The sequence below is a fragment of the Clinocottus analis genome, unplaced genomic scaffold (assembly GCF_023055335.1).
Source record: "Clinocottus analis isolate CAN_PGR_092001 unplaced genomic scaffold, fCliAna1.0.p SCAF_16, whole genome shotgun sequence".
NCBI classification, from domain to species: domain Eukaryota; kingdom Metazoa; phylum Chordata; class Actinopteri; order Perciformes; family Cottidae; genus Clinocottus; species Clinocottus analis.
In genome coordinates this window covers 16365597-16393096 of record NW_027175887.1, presented here as the reverse complement: position 1 = coordinate 16393096, position 27500 = coordinate 16365597, and the positions used below count along the sequence as shown (strand labels likewise).

Genomic DNA, 27500 nt, shown 5'->3' with positions numbered 1-27500 from the left:
GAGGCGGCGAGGAAGAGGAAGAAGAAGATGTGGTCGCGGGGGACGCCGGCGTTCACAACCGGCTGCGGCCCGAGTCGCTGGAGCTGCTGCAGGCGTCGGCGCTCTGCGCGTCCGGCGCGGCGGAGTACGGCGACTGCAACGGACGCACGCTGACCTACGACGCCAACGCCGAGCCCAAGGACGACTCCTCGCCGGAGGACGACGTCGACGACGACGTACGTACCGTAAAAAAGTCCCCCGGCGTCCATGTCGCCCCGACGCTTTTAGCCAGAAATGCGTCTTTTCGGTGACGAGCTCGCTCCGTTGGTAAACCCTTAATCTCTTAATCTGCCCTCTCCGACTCTGCTTGGGTCTCCTTCTCTGCGTCCTCAGCCCTTCTATGTCTCCTTTGCCCTTTTTGTCTCCTTTTTCCTTTGAGGTATTGCGTTATGTAACGTGCGTGTTGTGTCGCCGCTGCACGGCCTGGCAGGACGCTAATTGTCACGCTGTAATTTGATTGGCTCGGGAAGTAATTGTTTTCTCAGTTGGGGACAAAGCCACTTGTGAGTGTCCAGTGTGTGTGTGTGTGTTTGTGTGTGTGTATGTGCGCTCCCTCCCTTGTTTTGGATGACCTCTGTCGAGTGTTGATGGCTTTATTGGCTCCAAATTGAGTTTATAAAGCCGTGAAATCCGCTGAAACAAAAGGCCTCTCTGTAAACGGGAGGCTTAAAACACATCCTGTGTGTGTGTGTGTGTGTGTGCGTGTGTGTGAGTGAGAGTGTGAGTGTGAGACGCGTGCGGCGCTCTGCGTGTGTCTATGTCAGGGATTATGGGATATTTTTCCGCTCCGAGGATATCAGAGCTGCAGGTTCTCTCCCTCCAGTTTACACACAGCCAGACACACACACACACACACACACGCACACACACACACACACACACGCACACGGTAGTCTGCCAAATAAGCCGAGAGGCTTGACTTTGGGCTGTTTTTTAATTAGAGTCCTGAAGTGCAGAAGCCGCGGCCTCGAGCTTTTCCTCTATTTGTTTTATTAGAAACTTTAATGAGTTTCGCGACACTTTCCTCGGCGCTGTCGGCCCGGCTGCGTCGCCGCGGTCCAGTCCTCCCCGTCGCCACTTAGGCAAAGAAAACACTTGTTTATTGCGCCCCCTTTAGATTTAAACGTGGCCGCGCTGACATCAGCAGTTCTGTGGGAACTGAAATTAAAGCGTGCGCTGTTTTATAAAGCTCTGTTTTTTTGTTCATCCTGGTGGAGCTGTTTGTTCTGATGTGAATCCCAGATGCAGGCGCTCCTCTCGCCGAGAAGCCCAACAGCATTTAAATTGTGTTTTTTAAAGAATTTGCACTTTGTGTTTCATCTGTTTAACCCGTCGGTGTGATGAGTGGAGGTTTCACACCTGAACACCTTTTTAATGGAGTGCATCCGACGCGCCGGCGGTCATGTCTTCTCATTTCGCTGCCGTCGCACGACAAGGACGCGACAAGGACGCGACAAGGACGGGACAAGGACACGACAAGGACGCGACAAGGACGCGACAAGGACGCGCGAGACGTTTGAATACTGGAGTTAGAGGACGACTGAGTTTTTTGTCGAGGGTTGAAAGTGCGTTTGGACGAGTCGTAGACAAGGAGTGGCGTTTTCCGTGATGATGTAAATGATGAATAAAGTGTTAGTATGTGGCTGCCGGTGACCCCTGACCTCTGACCTCTGCAGAGCTCGTTCTGGTTCTGGCTGAAGAAAGAGATTCTGGACATGAAGCCTCGCTGGTGCAAAGAACACGAGGACTGGAACATGTATTTATTCTCTCCAGAGAACAAGTGAGTCTCACACACTCCTCCTCTCTCCTTTCTCTCCTCTCTCCTTTCTCGTATCTCCTCCCTTCTATCTCCTCTTTCCTCCTCTCTCCTTTATCCTATCTCCTCTCTCTCCTCTGTCCTTTCTCCTCTCTCCTTTCTCGCTTTCTCTCCTATCTCCTCTCTTCTCCGTTATCCTTTCTCCTCTCTCTCCTCTGTCCTATCTCCAATCTCCTTTCTCCTTTCTCCTCTCTCTCCTCTCTCCTACCTCCTAGCTCCTCTCCTTTCTCCTCTCTCTTTCCTCTCCTTTCTCCTCTCTCTCCTCTGTCCTATCTCCTATCTCCTTTCTCCTCTCTCTTTCCTCTCCTTTCTCCTCTCTTTCATCTCCTCTCTCTCTCCTCACTCACTCTCCTCCCTCTTTCTTCTCTCCTCACACACTCTCCTCTCTCCTTCCTCTCTCCTCTTTCCTCCCTCCTCTCTTTAGCGCCTCATCACCTTATTTAATTATCTCCGCTGCTCCTCTCTCATTTCTCTTCCTTTTATTGTTTTCTCAGTGATAATTATGTAGTCGATAGCTTTAACCGAGTGTAGGCACTTGATAGATGACTGTGTGTGTGTGTGTGTGTGTGTGTGTGTGTGTGTGTGTGTGTGTGTGTGTGTCTGTGTGTGTGTGTGTGTGTGTGTGTGTGTTTAGACTCCGCGGCTGGTGCCAAAGTGTGATCTCGCACAAATTGTTCGACCACGTGGTTCTTGTCTTCATCTTCCTCAACTGCATCACCATCGCTCTGGAAAGACCCGACATCAATGTCAAAAGCAAGGTAACACACAGACACACACACACACACACACACACACACACACAGACACACACATATACACAGGCGGCCTGAAAAAGTGCAAAAACATGTAAAAAAAAAATGTTTTACTCCATCTAACAAACCGCGAACACAGACAGAAAACTCTGCAGCATCAAGGCTCAAACCGACCCACAATGCATCGCTCTCTTAAAGTAACAGGGCTGCTGATAGCATCGTGACAGGCGCCTCATTTGCAACCTAAAACCAGACATTGTGTCGGACGCAGGCTCACGTAACGCGGAGATGAGATGAGTTCATTAAATACCTGCAGCGATCCCACCGCAGCAAAGGCAATAAGTCTGCATTTACCCACGAGGCACAGCGCTTATTTAAGTCTTGTTTGTGTAATTTTTTAAATGTAGGAGGATGTATTCATGTGTATATGACCTGAGAGCATTCGCGTCTTGTCTCTGCATCGCACAATAAACGAGTTTTGTCTCCGTTTTGTGCGTCTCGCTCTCTTCCAGGAGCGAGTGTTTCTCAGTGTGTCCAACTACGTGTTCACTGTGATCTTCCTGGCAGAGATGGCCATCAAGGTGAACACCGCTGGGCTTTTTTTAATCTGTTTCATTCCAGGTGTAGTTGTGATAAGCAAACCCTTTTTTTCTGCATCAATAAAGCTCCTCGCTGCAGCCGCTAATCTGAAGCTAACGCTAACACCGGTTTCCTCCAAGGTGGTGGCGCTGGGGTTCTGCTTCGGGAAGCAGACGTACCTGCAGTCCAGCTGGAACGTCCTGGACGGCCTGCTGGTGTTCGTGTCTCTGGTGGACATCCTGGTCTCGCTGGCTTACACCCGCGGGAACCGGATCCTGGGCATCCTGAGAGTCCTGCGGCTGCTGCGGACCCTCCGCCCACTGAGGTACAAACACCAAAAAATACATGTTTTTAGGCCCTTTACCATGAAAATGTCATCCCCAAACTAAAAAAGTGTGTATCTCTGCAACCACGAGGGCTGTTTGAATGATGTTGGTGTTATTAATAAAGGCTACACATGTGAGATGTTGTTCAGATGTGTGAACATCAGTCTGTGTGTTTCTGGTTAAGAGGAAATGAAGATGACACACAGAAAGAAATGAAAAGGTTTCAGGTCCAAATAGAAAAACATCACTTTCAGGATGATTATTAAGTTGAAATGATGCAGCTGTAAAGTCCAACTCTAACAAACCATAACACAACATGTGAACATTCAACATGTGAACATTCAACATGTGAACATTTTCTCTGCAAAAGTTGAAGCAGAACAAAGTTACAGAGGGTTCACACACATCTGTGACATTTTAATTTTCTCATTTCTTCATGTACCAAACCATATTTTTCACCTGCATATTACTTATGATGTTCAATACATCCAAATACAGCAGTTTTGGGGCTATGATTTACAGTTTTCTACAACAATCGCCATATTTTTTACCGTCTTTTGTCTCCATGAGCTTTGTTTCTGCTCCTCAGGGTGATCAGCCGCGCTCCGGGCCTGAAGCTGGTGGTGGAGACGCTCATCACCTCCCTCCGACCCATCGGCAACATCGTCCTCATCTGCTGCGCCTTCTTCATCGTCTTCGGCATCCTGGGGGTTCAGGTTGGTTCACGGCCCGACGCGTAACGACTGCACAGCGCGGACGCTAAACCTTTCAGCTTGAATGTGTGGTGGAGCGGCCGGGTGTGTGATTGAGGCTGGAGGAAGAGGATCGTCAGGGTCTGGATTATACGATGGGCAGTTTGTTCCTTTCCAAAGACAATCGGGGTTAAATGCGGGCGACCGGACGCCCGAGGCCGGCCGGTACAGCCGAGCACGCTCAGAGAAAACCTCCGAAATGTCATTTCATAGCTGGCATTAACAGTTGCATGTTTAAAAAAAAAAAAAAAAGGCCTCGAGACGATGTGTGTAAATGGCAAACAGCCCCGCTGACTCTCTCTCTCTCTCTCTCTCTCTCTCTCTCTCTCTCTCTCTCTCTCTCTCTCTCTCTCTCTCTCTCTCTCTCCAGCTGTTCAAGGGGAAGTTCTACCACTGTGAAGGTCTGGACATGAAGAACGTCACCAACAGGTCGGACTGCCTGCAGGCCAACTACCGCTGGATACGCAGGAAGTACAACTTTGACAACCTGATTCAGGTGAGGAGGGAAGGAGGGAAGGAGTGAAGGACTGAAGCAGGGAAGGACTGAAGCAGGGAAGGACTGAAGGAAGGAAGGACTGAAGGAAGGAAGGACTGAAGGAGGGAAGGACTTAAGGACTGAAGGAAAGAAGGACTGAAGGACTAAAGGACTGAAGGTGGGAAGGACTAAAGGAGGGAAGGAGGGAAGGACTAAAGGAGGGAAGGAGGGAAGGAGGGAAGGACTAAAAGACTGAAGGAAAGAAGGACTAAAGGAGAGAAGGACTGAAGGAGGGAAGGACTAAAGGACTGAAGGACTAAAGGACTGAAGGACTGAAGGACTAAAGGACTGAAGAAGAGGGATACATGTTCATGCCCATGCAACACGACCTGCAGGGCATTAGCATGCACATGCTATCATTAGCATCGTGGTAAAATGCAGTGGTGCACTGTGACATCAGACAAATATCAACCAGCAGTTGATTTGTTCATATTTAGGACTTGTTGCCTCATTGAGCAACCGCTGCCCAACTTCTACATTCATATGTTTTTAATTACATTTTAATTTGACAGACTTTGTATTTATTGCATTGATTGACTTCAGAAGCTTCTGAAGATGCTCTCAGGTGTGTGTCAGTGCTGTGTGTCAGTGCTGTGTGTCTGTGCTGTGTGTCATCACTGTGTGTCATCACTGTGTGAGTCTGTAGTGACGTCCTGCTCCGTGTCTCCTGTCCAGGCTCTGATGTCTCTGTTCGTGCTGTCCTGTAAGGACGGCTGGGTCAACATCATGTACGACGGGCTGGACGCCGTGGGAGTGGACCAGCAGGTAACGACTCACAGGAGACCGGATTATACCTGGGATTAAAGAGGCCGAGGATAGGTTACAGCTCTCCTCTCTCCTCTCTCCTCTCTTTCCTGTCTCCTCAGACATTCTCCTCTGTCCTCTCTCCTCTCTCCTTTCTCATGTCTCCTTTCTCCTCTCTCCTCTCTTTCCTCTCTCCTCACACATTCTCCTTTTCTCCTCTCTCCTTTCTCTCCTCTCCCCTTTTCTCCTCTCTCCTTTCTCTCCTCTCCCCTTTTCTCCTCTCTCGTCTGTCCTCTCTCCTCCGTCTGTTGTTCGCTTTTGAAAGTCGTCAAAGGTCAAATAATTGGAACGTCGTGTGGGAATTTTCATATTTGGAGACGAGGATTTCCCATTAAAAAAGTTTTTTTTCCATTTTTGAACCAAACGACAGAGTTGTTTCACTAGAAATCCTTCTAAACACCCCATAGCTTTGTTTCTATTGACGTTTCTTTTGCTTAGTCAGGTTCATTAGGTCCTAATCTTTCCAGAAAGGGGTCTTATAAGTATGTGGGACGCTGGTAAAGGTCTGAACTATGGAGTTGGAACAAGTCGGGGACAGCTGGAAAAGACATTTTTGGCAACTCTCGCTTAGGTCATGCTGGATGTTCATAGTGTTATAACTCACTTGGGGTTCATACGACTACCTGAACATCTGGATTAGGAGGTGCAGACCCCGTTAAAAAGGTAACCTCCATCTTCTTTCTCCCCCTGTCCTCAGCCCGTGAGGAACCACAACCCCTGGATGCTGCTCTACTTCATCTCCTTCCTCCTCATCGTCAGCTTCTTCGTGCTCAACATGTTCGTGGGCGTGGTGGTGGAGAACTTCCACAAGTGCCGGCAGGACCAGGAAGAGGAGGAGACCCGCCTGCGGGAGGAGAAGAGGCTCAAGATGATAGAGAAAAAGCGCAGGAGTAAGGAGATTGGAGGAGCTGGTCGGTAGTCTATTTTTCTGAGCACTGCCTGCTTTCAGAGCCTGAGAAAGAAAGAGAATGACAGAGAGAGAGAAAACAGGGAAATGTATTCAGACTCCGAATAAGGGAGAGCTTGAAAAAGACTGATTAGCTCACGCAGACAGTGATCCATCACTGCCAGACGGCGTCGGCTACTCCAGTCTGACGCATGCAGTGCATGAGTGCAGCCTCCCCCGACTCCGACACCGCATGCCAACCTCTGCAGACCGGCCCGACCCACCTGCCTCTGAATTGACCTAAAACACTCTTTAAACACGGACTGCAAACAATGCAGCGTTCGCTAATCTCTAATCTCTAATCTCTAATTCATATTTTCAAGCTTTTTTCTTTTTGAATACCTTTGCTGATTATAAAGAGAAGAACTAATGCATGTGAAGCCGATCGAGGTTGCTGCTTCCCTCCTCCATTTGTGTCTCAGGACAAATTTTGCTTGCAAAATTTTGATCAGTTGAATCGCCCCCCCATTATCCCTCCTCTCCTCCTTCGCTCCCTTCCCTCCCTCCCTCCAACCGGGTGCATGTCCAACCCCCGACCTCTCTAACAGAGAAGGACATTTCCTGTAAACACGCTTTGACTGGCAGACTCAGAAACATAGCAGACGTTGTGGCGGCTGCGCCTGCAACTAAAAGACGCCGTTGGAGGATGTTAAGTTGGTTAGATGGTCGGTTACAGCTTGTAGAGACACACCAGCTGCTGCAAGAATACCTCTTTATAAGGACTCAGGGATCATATGAGGAAAAGAGAGAAAGACATTGGCTGAAGCACTGAATTATACACTAGATATATGGTTTATACGGCAGTATATTTGACCCCGATGTGTCGGCGTCTCGCTGGTCTAAAACCATCAAAGATCCCGACACATGCAGATGAACACATCCACGTAAACGTGAAGGCTTGTAGGAATCTAACAAAGTAACACATGTCCTTCTAAACCTCCTATTAGTACCTTGTAACCCTTGTGAGTATAAAGCTATGGTTTAAAAACATTAAAGTAGCTGTTACATGTAAGTACTTGCTGCAGCGACTGGTGATAAGTTCCCCTTAACAAAGTCGCATCTCACTTACAAACACATCCACGTAACCGTGAGGCTTGTGGGAATCTAACAAAGTAACACAAGTCCTTATAAACCCTTTATTAGTACCTGTAAAGTCACAAAACGGCCGCAGCACGCAAGAATCTAACCATGTTTTCTTATAGAAGAAGTAACTTTTCTATTTTTGAACCGAACAACTCTTTTTTTTTTTTTTTACTAAAACACCTTCCCAATATATCAAAGCTTTGTTTTGCAGGGATTTGTGTTGCATATTCTGATTCCTTAGGTCCTAAACCTTCCAGAAAGGTGTGTTATTAGTGTGTGGGATGTTGTTAGGGCCCTGAACCAAAACTCATGGACCACTTAAAAAAAAAAAAATAATAATGTAGACGCATCAAACTGTTTGGCCACGCGGCTGTCTCAACGAATCAAAAGAAGAAGAAAAGAGAAGATAGAAGACGTTTTAGACTATTGAGAGCGACTGTAGTGATGTCATCGGACAGAAGAGAGGCTCCAGCGTCGCTCTTCATCATCACAGACGCGTCCTGCAACTCTCTGGGTTCGCGGACTCGGGAACCGATTTCTAGTTCAAGAGGCTTGTCGGCATGCAGGAGACAAGACAGAATGACAGACAGGAAGGGGGCGGGACATCACCGTGCACGAACCACACACTCACGCACACACACACACACACGCACGCAAAATCATGGGTCGTCATCTGTGGACATGTGAGGACACAACGAGGGCCTGCGGGTGTGTTTCCTCCGTGGCGGCAGCTTAAAGTCCGCGTAGTGTGTCGGGCGGTGAAGACACCGTCTGGGATTTAATGGAGGCGTCCCATTCAGGTCAGAAAACACTCGAGACCTCTCTGCCCTGACGAGGATATAATCACGACAGAGGCAATGAATCTTGCGCTAATGCTCCCGTGAAAGTGTGAAAGTAGCTACTACTTTTTATTCCAGCTCAGGTCAGGATGCGTTTGCCAAAAGTCTGAGAGAAGGGAAGATCACTTTAAAGGAGCCGCTTTGGCGTCTAACTGACTAATGAGGACAACTATTTTTCTGACATTGGCTGCACGAGATCGCTCACAGGATGCAGCGCCATCCATCGAAAGAGCTCGTTTCTAGCTTGATTATCATTTTCAAGCGTCATCTGAACGATGTTCAACCCTCGTGGCTAAATATGAGGAGAACAACGGAGGCGGGACTCGATATTCAGACCGTCTGAAGCCGTTAGTTACTTCCATGCAGAAACAGGGGCAAAAAAAACTGTTGAAAAATAGCAAAGTTACCCTTTTAGACGAGAACAAACGCCTCGCAGCAGCGAGGGGAAGTCGTGATGTGCATCCGAGAAGAAGTGCAGTTTTTATTCACGTGCTGGTGATGAAATGAAAATCGTAGCTTAGCTGTGGCCCTCGTGTCCTCTGTTATTGGAACATTTCATACAGGAAGTGGTGCGCACGGACTGTGTGCAGGAGCCCATGGGAACAAGGGACACCGTTACATGTCATCTGACACCTTTGGATTCATATATTCCACTGCTTTTGTGAAGCTAAGACCGAAACATGAGTAAAGTCATACTTTCACAAGTGACTTGAAGAAAAAAAAAAAAAAATCAAGCTTCAATTCTTCAGCTTGAGGGCCAATTATCTCGATTTTTACATAATTTCTTAAAATTCAGTTGTAGCGAGATAATTATCTCGTATATTTCACTGCTTTTGTGAACCTAAGACCTTTTTCAAGCACCAAAAACAGTTTGTCCACCTGAGTGAAGTTATGTTTTCACAGGAGAGTTGAAGAATTAAAAAAATTCGGCTTCAATTTTTTAGATTTTAGTGACATATTTTCTCTTTACACTTTTGCCCTAGGACAATGGTGCCTCATTATATCGAGAGCTGAGATTGTTCTGCACATGTTGATATATGCAAGGGCCTTTTTAAAAAGGGGAATTTAAGAAATTACGTAAAAAATCCAGATAATTGGCCTTTGAGCCGAAAACATGACTCTACTCAGGTGGACGAACTGTTTTTGCTGCTTGAAAACGGTCTTAAGTTCCCAAAAGCAGTGGAATATATGCGTAAAACGGTAGATACATGTACATAAATGTCTAAAACCATATTTGTATGAGTGTTTTTGGGGTAGAGGTGTCGTCTTCAGGTCCAGATTATCGTCTTGAGGAGCGATCAGCTCGGTGGTCCCCGTCCCTCGGCCCCTGCTCGCTCCAGTGCTCACCACCGGACCCTCGCTGTACCCGTCTGTTCCTCCATGTTCCCCCCGCGGCCTCGCTCCGGCCCGCCCGTGTTCTGACGTTGCGTCCCGTGTGTGTGTGTGTGTGTGTGTGTGTGTGTTTGTGCTCTCCAGAGGCCAAGCAGAGGCCGTACTACGCCGACTACTCCCCGCTGCGCCTCTCCATCCACACGCTGTGCACCAGCCACTACCTGGACCTCTTCATCACCTTCATCATCTGCATCAACGTCTTCACCATGAGCATCGAGCACTACCACCAGCCCAAGGTAACGTCAGCCCCCCCCCCTCAAAGACCCCAACGTGAACATAACTATCTCCGCAACCACAATGTGTGTTAACTGTATGAACGTGCTGCAACACTGTCACCCTTGTGAGGAAATACATAAGGTTAAAACTAGCCGTAACGTTTCACTCAACTCTGATAAGTTCCCCTTAGCAAAGTCGCATTTCACTAACAAACACATCCACGTCACCGTGAGGCTTGTGGGAATATAACAAAGCAACACATGTCCTTATAAACCTCCTATTTCTACCTGTAAAGTCACAAATTGGCCGCAGCACGCAACAATCCAACAATGTTTGCCCTTAAAACATTAGCTTTTCTATTTTTGAACCGAACGACACGTTTTTTTTTGCTAAAACACCTTCCCAATATGTCAAAGCTTTGATTTGCAGTGATTTTTGTTGCAGATTCAGATTCCTCAGGTCCTGACCTTTCCAGAAAGGTGTGTCATCAGTATGTGGGATGTTGTGTTAGAACTCATTTGGGGAACAAGAGCTGCAGACTCGTGTGTGAGCCTATGGCGTTAAACAGGGAGGCTATTTCTTTTTTACTTGCGTGTTTTATTTTGTTCAACAAAAGCAGTTTGATGTGTTTTTGGAGCGACGCCCCAACTCTTCCTGCTCTCCCATCGTCTCATTGGAAATGTTTTTCTGTAAATAGCCTCGTGCTGGATTTTTTATTTCCCCCTCCGGCGGCAATGAAAACATCCGAACGTTCATTTTGATTGTTTCCACTAAAAGTGAAAGCTGTTTTTCCCCCCGCCACGTTTTAATTACAAATGATAAAGAAATGGCAACTGAATCTACGGCTGTGAGAGATGTAACTAATCATCTGTGTGTGTGTGTGTGTGTGTGTCCAGTATCTAGTGGAGGTTCTGAAGTACTGTAACTACGTGTTCACCTGCATCTTCGTCGTGGAGGCGCTGCTCAAACTCGCGGCGTTCGGCATCCACCGCTTCTTCAAAGACAGGTACCCCGGCCCGAGCCGCCTCCTCCTCCTCCTCTTCCTCCTCCTCCTCCTCGCTTCGTGCTCCGGCGTGCCTCTAGGGATTGTGGGTGATACTCGATAAACAAGTGAACCCCGTCTTCTCAGGTGGAACCAGCTGGACATCGCCATCGTGGCGCTGTCCATCGTGGGCATCACCCTGGAGGAGCTGAAGATGAGCGCGGCGCTGCCCATCAACCCCACCATCATCCGGATCATGAGGGTGCTCAGAATAGCACGAGGTACACACACACACACACACACACACACACACACACACACACACACACACACACACACACACACACACACACACACACACACAGAACATAATGAAGTTGTGTTTCGTGCGTCATCCTGACAGATGCTCCTCTTATTGATGTCACGAAGCACTTTTTCTTTTTTTTTACATTGTCACCAAATGTTTTATTGTATATTCCTCCGGGCTTCCACGAATAAACTTCTTCTTCTTCTTCTTCTTCTTCTTCTTCTTCTTCTTCTTCTTCTTCTTCTTCTTCTTCTTCTTCTTCTCCTCATCTTCTTATTTTTCTCCTTTCTTCTTCTTCTTCTTCTTCTTCTTCTTCTTCTTCTTCTTCTTCCTTCTTCTTCTTGTTCTTCTCCCCTTCTTCTTCTTCTTCTTCTTCTTCTTCTTCTTCTTCTTCTTGTTCTTCTTCTTCTTCTTGTTCTCCTCCTCTTCCTTCTTCTTCTTTTTTCCTCATCTTCTTATTTTTCTCCTTTCTTCTTCTTCTTCTTCTTCTTCTTCTTCTTCTTCTTGTTCTTCTTCTTCTTCTTCTTCTTCTCCTCCTCTTCCTTCTTCTTCTTTTTTCCTCATCTTCTTATTTTTCTCCTTTCTTCTTCTTCTTCTTCTTGTTCTTCTCCCCTTCTTGTTCTTGTTCTCCTTGTTCTTGTTCTTGTTCTTGTTCTTCTCCTTCTTCTTCTTCTTCTTCTTCTTCTTCTGCTTCTTCTGCTTCTTCTGCTTCTTCTGCTTCTTCTGCTTCTTCTTCTGCTTCTTCTTCTTCTCCTCATTCTGCTTCTTCTTCTTCTCCTCATTCTTCTTATTTTTCTCCTTTATTCATCTTCTTCTCCCCCTTCTCCTCCTCCTCCTCCTTCTTCTTCTTCTTCTTCTTCTTCTTCTTCTTCTTCTTCTTCTTCTTCTTCTTCTTCTTCTTCTTCTCCTCCTCCCCTTTCTTCTTCTCCCCATTGTCCTCCTCCTTCTCCTCCTCCTCCTTCTTCTCCTCCTTCTGTTTCTCCTCCTTCTGTTTCTCCTCCCCGTTGACGCTCCTGTGTCTCCTCAGTGCTGAAGCTCCTGAAGATGGCCACTGGGATGCGATCCCTGCTGGACACCGTCATGCAGGCGCTGCCGCAGGTAACCGCCGCTTCCTTCTTCCGCTTTGTTCCCTGTATTATAGTCTGAATACGAAGGTTTCTTTTGTCGGGGATAGAAAAGCTCTCTGAAACATTTACGCCGCCAATGAATAATTAACACGGAGTCACATCACGTCCACATTACAAAAATGTTTATTCTGACCCCAAAATGTCTCGTTCTGTGCCTTTCTGCACTGCTTTTGGGCTTTTTTATTGTCAAATGAAATATGCATGGTAATACATGGCAAACACATCCAATTGGTTATTGCATTTGAAAGAAGAAGACTCACAGGAAATGAATCACCATGATGTAGACGTGTCTTCTGGGTTAGAAGCGGAGAGTGCAAAAAAATGTATATCTGCAAAAAAAAAAATCACTTTTAAAAATATATTTTGATGGTAACTATGAACATCCAGCATGATATGAGCCAGATTCCCCCCAAAAAGCCTCCTGGAGCGTCAATAGGACACATTTTTGGAAAGATTAGGACCTAAAGAATCAGAATCTGCAACAGAAATCACAATAAAACAAAGTTTTGTCCTGTTAGGAAGGAGTTTCAGTCAAGAAACTGTGTCGTTCGGGTCAAAAAAGGAAAAAAATGACGTGCTTTATGTCAAAAGATGGTCTGAATGGGGCATGCTGGGACTTAAAATGGCCTCCGGAGGATTTTCTCACGGTTTCAAAAAAGGTTAAAGGACGTCCCCGGATGCTCGCCAGAGTATCCGAGGTCTCTCTCTCTTCTTGGAGCTCAAACAGCAGCTGCGCCCCAAACAGACAGACTCCATTGTTCTGCAATTGTTGTTTTAAATGTCAAGAGCACAGATGCAGCCCATCGGGGGGGTTGGGGGTTGTAACTGTGCGGATAGTCGATGCAGATGTAATCACAGGGAGTGCTCAGAGGTCACGGGGTTCGCCCGAGAGGAATCGTTCACCATTCCTGTTTTTTATTTATTTTTTTAGATTGCTTCCAGGAGAAAAGCCGCCGTCGATTCCTCGGCTCCTTGATGGGAAAAAAAAAAAAAAGCCTCCTGCGATTTCTTCTTTTCAGTGTTTTTGTGTTGCGTTCACTTCAACGTCCCGCAGGCAGTTTATCAATGTCACTTCGGTGTGGAAACACCTATTCAGGTTAGCATTTAAATGCACCTCCCTGATGTGAAGCACAAACACGTCAAAGGCTTTTGAACGCACCTGCCGGGGAGCAGGTAATTGCAGCAACAACAACTCCCCCCTCCCTCCCCCGAGGGTGAGCAATGGCTAACGACGGGCGATGTCATCGTGCGACTGCGAAGCAACTGTCACATATGAAAATTGCATGTTTTTTTTTCGTTTAAAAGCTGGAAAAATAAGTCACAACATCAAGCTATCAGTGTTTTTTTTTTTATTTCACTGTCGCTGTTAAAGCTCAGCGACGGGGGAGCAATTAGGGGTTAAGTGTCTTGCTCGTGGACTAGCAGAAAGACACGCATGCTAACCGCTAAGTCTCCTTTTTTGTGTGTGTTTGTGCATTGTTTTTTTCCACGACTGCTGTCAGGACGCAAGCTAATGTGGCGTTAGCGGTCTGTCTCGAAGCTGCAAGACTGTTTAGCGAGCTAGCGCGGTTAGCATCGAGTGGTAATCCTCATCAATCCCCCTCTTAAAGCCTCTCCTCGTCCCCGCGGCGCGAAGCGAGCCGGCGTTTACCGAGCGGAGGAGCGGTGTTTAACCTGCGCTGTGGGGTTTTTGTGCCTTCCAGGTGGGAAATCTGGGCCTCCTCTTCATGCTGCTCTTCTTCATCTACGCCGCGCTGGGAGTGGAGCTCTTTGGCAAACTGGGTCAGTCACACACACAGACACACACACAGACACACACACAGACACACACACACACACGCAGACGGTCTTTAAGCTCCAGCGAGAAAGTTTTTTCCTCTATATCCAGTCATTGCTATCTCAGTCACGACTCTGAATCCTCTCTCTCTCTCTCTCTCTCTCTCTCTCTCTCTCTCTCTCTCTCTCACTCTCTCTCTCTCTCTCTCTCTCTCTCTCTCTCTCTCTCTCTCTCGGTCTCTCACCAGAGACTTGCTTCTCACAAGAAAAGATCACATGTATTTACACGCCGCTTCCTCAAAGGGCCGGGCTGCATCCAACAACTCATTTTCTCTCCCTCGCTCTCTCTCTCTCTCTCTCTTCCACATTGTGCGGGCGAGGGAAGCGGATTAGCGAGCAGGACGGGATGAGAACAAGTCGCCGGTGAAGAGGCCGCTCTCTGTGAAACGTTGTTACGCTTCCTCTCGATGCAATTAGACGTAAAAAAAAACAACATCTTTTTTGCTCCGCCGACAAATGGATGTGCCGAACGCCGTCTCCCGTCCGCGTGCTGCTGGCGGCTGGTTAGCTTAACAAGATTGAACTATTACGTAACTTGTACTTGTTTTGTTGTATGAACAATGCATGTGTACATTTAAATGAAGGTATTGTGAAACTAAAGCGATGAAATAACGAATTGCTTAGATGTTATTTATTTTTTATTTTTGTCAGCAACAAAAAAAAAGGCGATTTTTTTTAATTTTTTTGTATTTTTTTTTAGGTATTTTTTTTAATTAATTTTTTTATTGTCCTATTTTTTTTTTTTTTTTTGGTTCTAATTTTTTTTTTTTTTTGGTCCTAACTTGTATTTTTTTTTTTTTTTTTTTTTGGTGCTAATTTTTTATTTTATTTTCTGCTTCCATATGAGCCAGATGCTAACCTCGTGCTAAAACAAACGCATCCGAAGCCTTTTTAATAACTATTTCCCGTCGTTAAAGTAAACTTATTTCGTCCCGTTTATTATGTTCGACCTTCAAAATAAGAGCGCGACCGGAAATGCACCGACTGCCGTCACACAACGTCAAAATAAAAGATATTTTTAAAAAAAGGGAACAAACTGTTGAAAATGCTTGAAACTCTCAGACGTCCTTTACAGACGGCGCCGGATAGATTTTCAGTTTTTGGATCTGAATCTAAATCACGACGCCCACGTCCGTCTCCGTCCTGCAGCCGCCGGGCCGTGACTCAGACTTTTAGGCAGAAGAAGTTATTCCTGCCGGCTAGAGGGCGGACCGGTTGATATTTTTAGCTTTACATTCATTTCATGTCATCGAGGTTATTTAAAAAATAATCTGTCTGGCGTTTTCAATAAAAAATCTACGACGGTTTTATTCTTTTGTCTTTTTGTTTGTGTAAAAAAAAAAAGGATTTGATGCCTTTTTATTACTATTACTACGGAAAGCTGCCGTTTTCCAGCTCCTGTGACCCCATACACACACACACACACACACACACACACACACACACACACACTTTTCTCTCTGGAGGACGAGATCAAAGGCGCGGCGTCCTCTCCGGACACAAAGACGCCTTCGTCGTGGCCGCTGACGCCTTACAATCTGCCGCCTGTCAGCGTGACCTCCGAGACTGACGGACACACCCCACGTGTGTGTGTGTGTGCGTGCGTGTGCGTGTCTGACGTCTGTCCCGTCTTGTGTGTGTCGCTCAGAGTGCACCGAACACAACCCGTGCGAGGGCCTGAGTCGCCACGCCACCTTCGAGAACTTCGGGATGGCTTTCCTGACGCTGTTCCGGGTGTCCACAGGAGACAACTGGAATGGGATTATGAAAGTATGAACACACACACACACACACACACACATGCACACACACATAAATGATGACTAGATTATCGCAATGACCTCCAAAACCAATTATGAAGTGATGAAGTGGCTTAGAGCCGAGCAATGTCAACACTTTGAGTTTTACTTTATATGAAACGATGTCATTAGTGATGTAATCGTCATGTAATCGTCCTGAGTGGAAATATAGTCTTCAAAAACGCTTCTGACAGCAAGCAATTGTTTCATTTGGGCTGACATTATTATGGTACGTGTAAGGGGGAGGGGCTTAAGAGGCCTGACTCAGTAGGAGACATCGTGCTAAAGGGTTAGCAACTCTTGGATCCAGCGCTACGAGCTACTCATTGGAAAAGGCCCCTAATCTAAGCAACAAGAAAAGATGTCAACCCTTTGTGATGGACGGCCGTCTGGTGTATCGGACGGTCGTGCACGTCCACCTGTAATAACTGCTGATGTGTGTGTGTGTGTGTGTGTGTGTGTGTGTGTGTGTGTGTTAAGGACACGTTAAGGGAGTGTCACGAAGGAGAGCGCTACTGTCTCACGTACCTGCCTCTGGTCTCCCCGATCTACTTCGTCACGTTCGTGCTCATGGCCCAGTTCGTGCTGGTCAACGTGGTCGTGGCCGTGTTGATGAAACACCTGGAGGAAAGCAACAAGGTACAGAGACACGTGTGTGTGTGTGTGTGTGTGTGATAGAGCCGTAGAGACAGACACACACATGCGTTATTACCGGCGAGTAAAAAGCTTCTGCTTTTTTTTTTTTTTTGCAGGAGGCGAAAGAGGATGCGGAGATGGACGCGGAGATCGCCTTGGAGATGGCGATGGAGAGGGAGCGCAAGCTGAGCACGACCTCCAACAACAGCTCGACGGGGGGAACCTACGTCGGGCCGTGCCCGCACTCACCTGGACAGGTAGGAGGGGGGAGCGCGGCCGCACGCAGGAAGCGAGAGCGACCTGTGAAAGCCGGATCCGGACCTTCAGTCCCGTGGTCTCTGTCGCCCCCTGCAGGAGGAAGAGGTGCAGTACGGAGACCTGCTGACGTCCAGGAAGATGTCCGTCTCCAGGATGCACTCTCTGCCTAACGACAGCTACATGTTCCGGCCCGTGCGGCCCGCCAGCGCCCCCTACCCGCTGGAGGAGGTGGAGCTCAGCCCGCAGCACCACCACCACCAGCAGCAGCAGCAGCAGCAGCAGCACGCAGGTAGCTCATCTACGGGGGTTGAAGGGTTGAAGCATTGAGACGTGAAGTTATGGAGGATCAATGCTTCCGGATATGTCATGTGGAAGAGTATAGAAGTGCTTTGTAAAGTGGTAATCCTTATGTTTGTGTACGTGTTAGTACATTTTGTAGAATAGTGGTGTCTTGTTTGGCGTATAACTAAATGAAAACACACATGAATGCTTTAATTTCAGCACTTTAAAGCCCCGATTCATAAAATGTTTAGCTTTTCTTTTCTCACAAAATTAAAACATTGAATCCAGAGTGATTCAGTGCTACACGATGTCTAAATATATATGTATGGAGCTGTTATTGTGACCAGGGTCTAATGCAGAATATTGCATAACATGCTTTTATGACTCTATGTGTAACAGTTTGGATGATCTTTCATTCAGAAAACACTTTATTTTAAATCTAAAACACTCGTTTTTGTGTTTCTGGTCGCTCAACTCTAAATATTCTGCCACATTAAAGTGTAATCATCGCCTTCAAACATGAACATTTCGTCCCAAAGTACGACAAAACAGTGTGTGTTTGTATATGCGCCTGCGCGGGTGATTCTGACCCGTTTTCCCGCCTTCAGGCTCGGTGACGTCGGTTCGCTCGCAGCCGTGCGAGAGCCGCGCGCTGCTGCGGCTTCCCGACGTCTCCCCCGTCCTCCCCCGGCCGCCTCCCTCCATCGCGCTGCCCCGCATCGCCCCGCCCACGCCCACGCCCGGCCCCTCGCCGCTGGCCCTGCGCCGAGAGGTGAGAGACCCCGTTTACGAACTCTACCGTGATTGTTGTAATAGAGTCACTGAGACGAGTGCGTGTGTTTCTCAGGTGGCGGTTAAACTGGATTCTGTGGAGTCGCAGAGCTGCGAGCAGCAGGAGAGGCCCAACTCGGTCCACCCGCCTCCCCTTTCTCCTCAGAACTCCTCCCCCTTCCCCTTGCCTCCTCCTCCTCCCCCCTCCTCGCCCTCGGCCCTCCCCCTGCCGCCCTCCTCCCCCGCCGCCTTCCCTCCTCCTCCCTCTCCGTCCTCTCTGCACCCGCTGCTGTCCTCCCCGTCGTCCCTCCCTCCGCCGCCGTCCTCCCCGACGCTCCTCCTCCCGCCGCCGCCTCCCTCGCCCCGCCTCCCCCTGCGCCCCGCCAGCCTCCGGAGGCCCCGCCCTCCCTCGGCCGTCTCCCTCTGCGACCCGGCGGACGAGGAGGTGTCTCACATCACCAGCGCCGCCCGCCACAGGCGGAGGCACGAGGAGGAGCGCGGCAGCGGTCAGGAGTCCGGGCGGAGCCACTCCCTCTCCCCCTACGCCGCGCCACACTCCCTCAACTCCTCCTCTTCCTCCTCCCCTTCGCACCCTCCCCCCCCGCTGCCGCCTTCCTCCTCGAGGAGCGCGCTCGGGAAGGATCCGAGCGCCTTCCAGGACGAGCCGCCGTCCGACGACCAGCGGCGCCACTCCATCGAGGTCTGCTTCCTGCAGACGGACCAGCTCTTCGCGCGGGCGGAGAAAGGCGGCGGCGGCATGCCGGCGTTCCCCGTGCGGGTGCAGTCGGTCGGGGGCGGCCACCGGAAGAAGAAGATGAGCCCCCCGTGCATCTCCATCCACCCGCCCTGCGAGCGGGAGCACCCGCAGTTGGCCCCGTCGCCGAAGCCGTCCGACTGCAGCACGCTGCTGCGGCGCCGGACGCCGTCCTACGACCTGAGCCCGCACGCGCAGTCGGAGGACTCGCAGGCGCGCTCCCCGGCGCTCACGCCCGTCCACGCGTCGGTGTCGTCGCAGCAGCAGCTGCTGCCGACGCCCTCTCCGTCGCCGGCGTCCACGCCGACGCGCTCCCGGCCGTCGTACGCCGCGACGCCGCCGACGCCGCACATCCCCATCAGCCCCAACGTCTTCATCCAGCCGCACGCGCCCCTCGTCCCGAGGCCCTTCTCGCAGGCGCACTCCCTGTCGCCCGCGGCGAGGCTCCCCTCGCTCTCGGCCGAGTACATCCCCCTCCCCCAGTTCACCTTCGACCAGCCGCAGTCGCGCTACATGAGCGGCCTGTCACCCGGCCTGTCAGACGGCGACGCGGCCTCCTGCTCCTCGGCGTCGTCGTCGCCCTTCGACAACAGACTCGGGGGCGCCGCCGGGTTCAGCGCCAAGAACCGGAGGACCGCCCAGTGACCATCGGGTGGAGGGGGGGCGTTCACGCCTTCTGGAAATTCATTGGTCCCCTACTTCCCTGACGTTTGGGGAGGCTGAAAAAGATGGCGCCGGGTAAGAAAATGAGAGTTTTCTGGGAGAAGGATTCTAGTTTTCATGAGACACTGGTACAGTCCCGCCCCCAGAATGACAGACAGTGGACACATCTTCCTAAACCCAGCGTGAAGGACGGCAGAGCCGCTGCAGGTTAAACGTCCCGACGGTACCCGCTGTGTACATGGTGTGTTTGGGACTTAATACTGAAGACGCACCAGGACTAAAGCCACCTAACTCCGTAGCCAAAGTTTTTTTTTTGTTTTTTTTTTGGACACACTGTCCCCGCCCACGCGAGCCAATCAGGAAGCAGCGTCTGGCTGACAACCCCTGACTTTTTACAGGAAGTGGTTGGTGAGATGCGCGAGCGTTGGGGGGAATGGTGGGATATGCAACTTCAGGTTTTCTACAGAAGTTCTGCTCGCCCCTCCTCTGCTCCTCGATCACATTGATCAGAGCAGTGTGTGTGTGTGTGTGTGTGTGAGTGTGTGTGTCTGCGTTTTCGAGTCAAATGTCAAATCCGTCGTCATGGAAGTCGGCCATGTTATCCTTACGCCTGCGACGACAAGAGAGGGGAAGCAGGGCAGAGCTGTAGTTTATGTTTCTTTGTGTATCTGTGCAGTGTAAATAAAGGAAAATACTGTATTTGGTGAGATTTAACGAGAAAAAAATAAATAGCTCTATCCATATGCACATATTTTTATAGAGATCTAAAAATGTTTTTTGCACACAAAAATCTGAATTTCAAGTTGTTTTTTCCCCTCCGTCGTCCTCTTGTGAATGTATACGTTTCCTTTTTTTTCGGAGCCGGGGACGAGCGGCGAGGCGAGAGCCGGCCGGAGGAGAGGGATTTTTATTTTTCTATTTTGGAAAAAGGAGAAGGATGAGAACAGGGTGCGTTCGTGTTTCTGTAGCTTTTGTCTCGGACTTTCTGTGTGTGTTTCGGCGTCTAAATAACGGTCTGAAGAAGCGAGCTCAGCGATGCAACGCGGTGGTTTTACACTCTGACGTCGCTGCGATTACTCCAGAAATATTACTTTTGTGGGGTTTTTCAAATACATGAATACTCAATGTATTTATTTGTCCGGATAAATTAGGAAATAACAACTTGCGGGCATTTAATTATGACTAAAAGGGAACGTACGCTACCGTTCAAAAGTTTGAACAACATTTCCATGACGCAACCCCAAATTCATGGAAATTTGATTTAAAGTCATGGAAATTTAGTTAAAAGTATGGAAGCCAGTTTCTGCCACACACAACAACAAAAAATTAGCACCAAAAATTTTTATTAAATAATATTAGTACCAAAAAAAGAAGAAAAAAAAATTAGGACAATACAAAAAAAAGAAAATTAGGACAATACAAAAAAAAAATGTATCGACTTTTTTTTTTTTTTTTGTTGACTTGAAAAAACGGCATTTACATTTAAATGAAGCTATTGTAAAACCAAAGTGATGAAATAACGTATTGCTTAGATGTTTTTTTTTTATTCTCGCCAACAAAAAAAAAGAAAAGTTGATTTTGTTTTAATTATTATTATTATTATTATCCTCAATTTTTTGGGGGGGGTCCTAATTTTTTATTTTTTATTTTTTTGGTCCTAATTTTTTTTTTTTGGTCAGAATTTTTTTTTGTCCTAATTTATTCATTTATTTATTTTTCGGTCCTAATATTTTTTTTTATTATTTTTTTATCCGAATTTTTGTGTGTGTGTGTGGCGGAAATGGGCTTCCATACAAAGTCATAAAAATGTGGTCAAAAGTCATGGAAATTTGATTAAAAGTCATTGAAAGTTGGTCAAAAGTTGTGTTTAGTAGTTCTATTCCAGAACCTGTCTGGGTGACCCCAAACCTGTGAACGGTAGTGTCCATTATGAACAACACCCAGCATTTTAAAAGAAGAAATACATAATTAAAAGTCATCTCTGAGCCGCTCTTCTGCAGCTGTTCTCGAGCTGGACCAGCTCTGACGCCGCGTCGTGTTTCTGTACATCTAAAGACAACCAAACTAACTAACGTACTAAATATGTGTAGCCAGAGTGCAATAATAATAATAATAATAATATATACTTGTGGAGAATATAGTGACGTCCACGCATTAAAACAACCACACTCTTGTGTTCGTACATACTGTAGAAGAACTGCTTTCTCTATATGATATAAACCCATTTGTACATGACGATGGAGAGGATCGGTCCTGATGAGAGGATCGGTCCTGAGGAGAGGATCGGTCCTGATGAGAGGATCGGTCCTGATGAGAGGATCGGTCCTGATGAGAGGATCGGTCCTGAGGAGAGGATCGGTCCTGATGAGAGGATCGTGACGTCTCTGCTGAGGAAACACTTTTATTTCCCCCCAAAACTTAACGCCGCTGTTTCAGCAGCGTGAGACGACTCCTCCCCCTTCCCCTCCCCCCCAGCCCCTCCTCCCTGCGGTGTGAATGATATTTTCTTAGCAAGCCATACATTCATCCTGACAGCACAACATGTATTTTATTATGTGCACAGTCTGGTGAGACAGTTACACAAGAAGCATGCTCGTAACAGACGCAGTTACTACTGATTCCTCTTTGAAAGGCAGCTGGCCGGGTCTTCTTCTTCTTCTAATTCTTCTTCTTCTCCTTCTTCTCCTTCTTCTTCTAGTACGAGATTTATCAGCGTTTATTTAGAAATGGGAGAGAGAAAAAAATACTTTTTACAGAGGACAGGAAACCCCTCTTCATGACAAGAACACATTCTAGATTATCATAGATTATCATCACAGTATCAACACACTCCCCCGAGCAGTTTGCATGAAGAGGGGGAAACGAGCAGCTCTTGTGGCTGCTGGTGAACGCAGCTTGTTCACCTTTTAAAGACCCTCACACGAGTCCTGACATGCAGAAGTGAGTCCTCGCCCTCCCTCCTGCACACGGCCTCTGGATTGGCATCCTCTAGTTTAGCATCCTCTAGTTTAGCATCCTTTGCTTTAGCATCTTCTACTTTAGCCTCCTCTGGTTTAGCATCCCCTAGTTTAGCATCCTCTGCTTTAGCATCCTCTAGTTTAGCATCCTCTGGTTTCGCATCCTCTAGTTTAGCATCTTCCAGTTTAGCCTCCTCTGGATTAGCCTCCTCTCCTTTAGCATCGTCTGCAGACAGTTGGTGCTCGTGCAGCAGCTTTTTTTGGTCCCGTTTCAGGTCCTCTTCCTGCACAGGTTGTCGGCGAGACGGGAGGTTTGAATCAGTCTGACGACGGCCTCTTCTTTTCCCCGTCTCGCTCTTATTTGACTCCGTGCAGACGCCCCTCCCCCTCCCTGATTGACGGCATATTGCCATATTAATCCACACAAGTTTGTTAGAGTGACTGCATAATTGTTCTTACAGATCTTTGGATCTGTTTTTTTGTTTGTTGAGGAAACAGTTTTGACTATTGCATGTTCTGATTTAAGAAGAAAAAAAAACTTTTTGGGGGGAAAAGAAGCATCTGGATGTTTTAGACATTTTGATATTTTGCATTTTCAGATGTTTCCATTTGTAGATTGACTACCTACTTGCACTGGGCTCTGACTAATTGATATCTAATATATACATAAAAAAGAAGATAATACTGATTTAATGACCCCGTTCTTTATTGTCCGATGCAATACTGGGAGGTTAACGTCACCGCAAGAGGACAAGAGCTCCTCTTTATACAGTTTTATAGACATGGAAACCTCCTCGGTTCTACTTTCTCCAGAACTAACAGTATTTAATGTTGAGGTGAGACTTTTTCTTTCTTTCTTTTCCTCCTTTCAACAAACTAATTAAGGGATGTGTATGTTCTGTTGGGAGCAGCCTCCAGAAAGCTCAAACTGTGATGAATCAGAAGCCTTGTGTTTTTCTTTCTTTCTTTCTTTTTTAGTTTGTTTTTTTTATATAATAACCCTTCAGTGGTCGCCCCCAAACCCCCCCAAGCCTTACAAGGAGGGGAGGAGGTGTGTCGTATCTTTCTGTCAGAGGAGACGTGTCTCTGCAATAATAAGCCCTCCGTTACTCCCCCGCGACAGAGGGAGGAGGGAGGAGAGGTGTTTTAAAAAGGCTCGACGCGCCGTCGGACTCTCTGCATTGTATCGTTGCTGATTATTGTGTGATGACCAACCGTTGTCCTGAAGGATGTTTTCCCTGTCAATTAAAAAATACAACATTTTTTTATTCCTGATACACGTCTGTGGGTTTTTATTTGGGTGTGTGTGTGTGTGTGTGTGTGTGTGTGTGTGTGTGTGTGTGTGTGTGTGTGTGTGTGTTGGTGAATAATGTGTGTGTAAGATGGGGAGAAACAAGAAGAGGCTTCACATGATTGATGCTGTTGCGTATATCGGCCACCAGAGAGCGCTGAAGAGTATTTAGTAACTTAAATGTTGCACTCGTATCTTATACAAATTGAGAAAAAAACATGTTGGGTATCAAATTAAACATAAAAATCAGGGCTACAATAATATATAATCCCCACGAACAACCTCTCAACGCATCTAAAACAGTAAATAGGATTAGGGGTTACAGTTTTAAACCCTCAGACGTCAATCATCGATGATTTGGCTGAAAGTTAAAATACATAATATATCAAATATTAGCAAGTGGAGACTGGACAACTTTGAATATTGAGAAAACGTTGCTTGATGATTTCATACCAAAGTCCCCGCAAGTGTCGATTTGGTCAAATGCTCATGATAATTATACGAGAAGCAGTTCTGTATCGTCAATAATTTACTGTTCAAGGGTGCTGCTGCCATTCTCATCATAATATCAAAGTTTTTTTATATTGCATAGTTTCTTTTACATCTTAATTCATGTTGAAGCCCAAAAGCTTCTCCATGAACACACTCGCCCTGTAATGAGGTCAGAGAACCACTAGGTGGCAATGTTTGCTTGTTAAATATAAGAGAGCGGATATAAAAGGGCCACGAGGACCGTTCAGTGCATCGTTTCACATCAATGAAGATGCTCATAACTACATTTACAGTTTCATACGTTCAATGAGATGTTTGTCTCCTGCGTTTCTAGTGAAATGAGACTCACACCATCGAGTTCTTCGTGACGGTCTTTTGTCTTTCGGCCTCACGACTTTGTCTCCGCTTCCAGTGGATCCAGTCGAAGGCAGCGTTGGCTGGAGCTGCTGCACCCGATCCGCAGTGGGAACGAGACCGTGCTCCACCCAACCCCCACCTTTTTCTTAAAAAATCTGTCTGTGGCTCTTTGGCGCGCCGCCTTCTGATGAGTAAACAAACACTCTCTGGGTTTGAATGCAGCTCCGCCGTTGAAAGGAGCCGGTCGAAGCTTCATTCAGAGACCGACTCTGGCTGCAGCCATTGAAGAAACATCTGTCTTCTTGGCGTCTTCTCCCTCTGAAGCGAGGTTCACAGGGACGGCCTCGCAGATCCACTCGCACGCGTCTCCATATGCCGCCGCACTTATCTGCTCTTCAAACAAGTCCGTCACCTGGTAACAGTCTGCTGTCGGCCCGCCAAGTTTCCCCGTCTTCACGGCGCCGTGAAACACCCGCTCATGAAACACCCGCTCGTGAAACACCCGCTCATGAAACACCCGCTCGTGAAACACCCGTGAAACACCCGCTTGTGAAACACCCGCTCATGAAACACCCGTGAAACACCCGCCTGTGAAACACCCGCCTGTGAAACACCCGCTCGTGAAACACCCGTGAAACACCCGCTCGTGAAACACCCGCTCATGAAACACCCGTGAAACACCCGCCTGTGAAACACCCGCTCGTGAAACACCCGCTCATGAAACACCCGTGAAACACCCGCTCGTGAAACACCCGCCCATGAAACACCCGTGAAACACGCGCTCATGAAACACCCGCTCGTGAAACACCCGTGAAACACCCGCTCCTGAAACACCCGCTCGTGAAACACCCGTTCGTGAAACACCCGCTCGTGAAACCCATGAAACACTAATCTCAATCTGAAGGGAGCCGCTTTTTCGGCGCGACGGCTTCGTCGGGTTGGAAAAGCCACGGAGGAAGCGCGGCGTCCGCTGGCAGCGGGGCAGCGAGGCTCGGCTGGAGATCCTGGTGTGAGCCGCCGCTACAGCGCGGGTGTGAATACCCAGCAGCCCTCTGACGGCGACCTTCTGACACCTTCTGACACCTTCTGACCTCCTGCAGGAAGGCTGCGTGCCAAGAAAACCAGGATCGATGCAATACAACAGAAGTCCGTTGTGCGTTCAGAAGGGTTCACTTCCTGCCTGCAGCCTCAACCTAACTGTTGGTTGTGTTGCATAAACCTAACTGTTGGTTGTGTTGCATAAACCTAACTGTTGGTTGTGTTGCATAAACCTAACTGTTGGTTGTGTTGCCTCAACTTAACTGTTGGTTGTGTTGCATAAACCTAACTGTTGGTTGTGTTGCCTCAACTTAACTGTTGGTTGTGTTGCATAAACCTAACTGTTGGTTGTGTTGCCTCAACTGTTGGTTGTGTTGCCTCAACTTAACTATTGGTTGTGTTGCCTCAACCTAACTATTGGTTGTGTTGCCTCAACTTAACTGTTGGTTGTGTTGCCTCAACCTAACTGTTGGTTGTGTTGCCTCAACTTAACTATTGGTTGTGTTGTCTCAACTTAACTTTTGGTTGTGTTGCCTCAACTTAACTATTGGTTGTGTTGCCTCAACCTAACTGTTGGTTGTGTTGTCTAAAGCTAACTAGTTGTGTTGTCTCAACCTAACTATTGGTTGTGTTGCCTCAACCTAACTGTTGGTTGTGTTGTCTAAAGATAACTAGTTGTGTTGTCTCAACCTAACTGTTGGTTGTGTTGTCTAAAGCTAACTAGTTGTGTTGTCTCAACCTAACTGTTGGTTGTGTTGTCTAAAGCTAACTAGTTGTGTTGTCTCAACCTAACTGTTGGTTGTGTTGTCTAAAGCTAACTAGTTGTGTTGTCTCAACCTACATCTTGGTTGTGTTGTCTCAACCTAACTGTTAGTTGTGTTGCCTAAACCTAAATAAGTCGTTATGTAGACAAAACCTAACTTTCGTTTTTGATGTAATGTCTCGAGGAAAAGTTTTTCCAAGCAACCTAAAAAAAACACACAATCTCTGCACATGAAACCACACAATTTCATTTCATCACCACTTCACAAACTGCCGTGAGGCTGTTTTGCATTTCCGGTCTCTTCCAACGCAACGAGAGGCAGCAAACATGTAGAAAATTGTAAATCGCCCCAACACTTTGTAAAACGTTGTGTTTCATGGAGGGCAGGCGACGTGCCTTTGAACATCAAACTCTGACGCACAATCCGAGACTCCAGACGAGGAAAGCTTCCCCCCCTGAGCCTTCATTGAACTGGGAGGCAGAAGGTGGCAGAAACCTGCAGAGTCAAACTGAAGCGACAGGTTGAAGCTCTCCGCCGGGACGTTGCTCAAAGTGTTCTCTTATTGCCGAACGTCTCCGCTCCGGGCGGCCTGCCGCACAACGGAGGGAACAATTGAAGAGCCGCTCGGCTCAACGCTCCCTCAGGAAATCAGAGTTGTGGTTATTGCATTTCTCTTCTCATTATGAAGACGTTTGTGCGATCCGGGGTTCACATCAAGGCGACGCTGCGCCACATGGACTCCACATGTAGTCCTGTGGGTGAGCTTTATTCCTCTTCTCCTCTCGTTCATTTCTTCTTCTGTTCCATCCTCTATTAGCACATGCAGGCGTTGTCCGATAACAGTAATTATTGATGCTAAAGCTGGCTGCAGAGGGAATTGCGTGCTTTAGGGTCTACTTTGCTCTAATGCTTAATTTGACAGAGGTGTGTGGCTTTTTTTTTGTCGTTGTCGGTCCATATGTTTGTGAGTGTTCTCTGGTTTTGGCTCATGAGACTCAGCAAAGTGTCCGTGGTCTCCGGGTCGGGAGGGATAACTCCGATCTGTTGTGGCTGCTGCCGCATCAGAGGGTGAACGTGTCATCTTCCTTTTCCTGCACCGGCGAGGTG

At 47.6% G+C, this 27500-nt stretch overlaps 1 protein-coding gene across 3 annotated transcripts in view; it reads left to right on the top strand.

Annotated features, from left to right (window-relative positions):
• Window positions 1-21122, top strand: part of cacna1ha (calcium channel, voltage-dependent, T type, alpha 1H subunit a) — a 96933-nt gene extending 75811 nt beyond the window's left edge. For 2 of the 3 annotated variants that reach the window (XM_068578198.1, XM_068578194.1), the window contains exons 19-38: window positions 1-215; window positions 1716-1819; window positions 2490-2613; window positions 3120-3188; window positions 3327-3511; window positions 4102-4228; window positions 4635-4760; window positions 5475-5564; window positions 6301-6514; window positions 9948-10099; window positions 10976-11085; window positions 11209-11342; window positions 12396-12466; window positions 14199-14277; window positions 15980-16101; window positions 16611-16769; window positions 16883-17023; window positions 17121-17313; window positions 17915-18078; window positions 18154-21122. The exon at window positions 1-215 is cut by the window's left edge and continues 175 nt beyond it. In XM_068578198.1, coding sequence (XP_068434299.1) covers window positions 1-215; window positions 1716-1819; window positions 2490-2613; window positions 3120-3188; window positions 3327-3511; window positions 4102-4228; window positions 4635-4760; window positions 5475-5564; window positions 6301-6514; window positions 9948-10099; window positions 10976-11085; window positions 11209-11342; window positions 12396-12466; window positions 14199-14277; window positions 15980-16101; window positions 16611-16769; window positions 16883-17023; window positions 17121-17313; window positions 17915-18078; window positions 18154-19476 — 3902 coding nt within the window. In that variant the 3' untranslated portion in view covers window positions 19477-21122. The remainder of the gene's footprint in view (window positions 216-1715; window positions 1820-2489; window positions 2614-3119; window positions 3189-3326; window positions 3512-4101; window positions 4229-4634; window positions 4761-5474; window positions 5565-6300; window positions 6515-9947; window positions 10100-10975; window positions 11086-11208; window positions 11343-12395; window positions 12467-14198; window positions 14278-15979; window positions 16102-16610; window positions 16770-16882; window positions 17024-17120; window positions 17314-17914; window positions 18079-18153) is intronic. The other variant, XM_068578195.1, reaches the window with a different exon arrangement.
• The last annotated feature ends 6378 nt before the right edge of the window (window positions 21123-27500 follow it).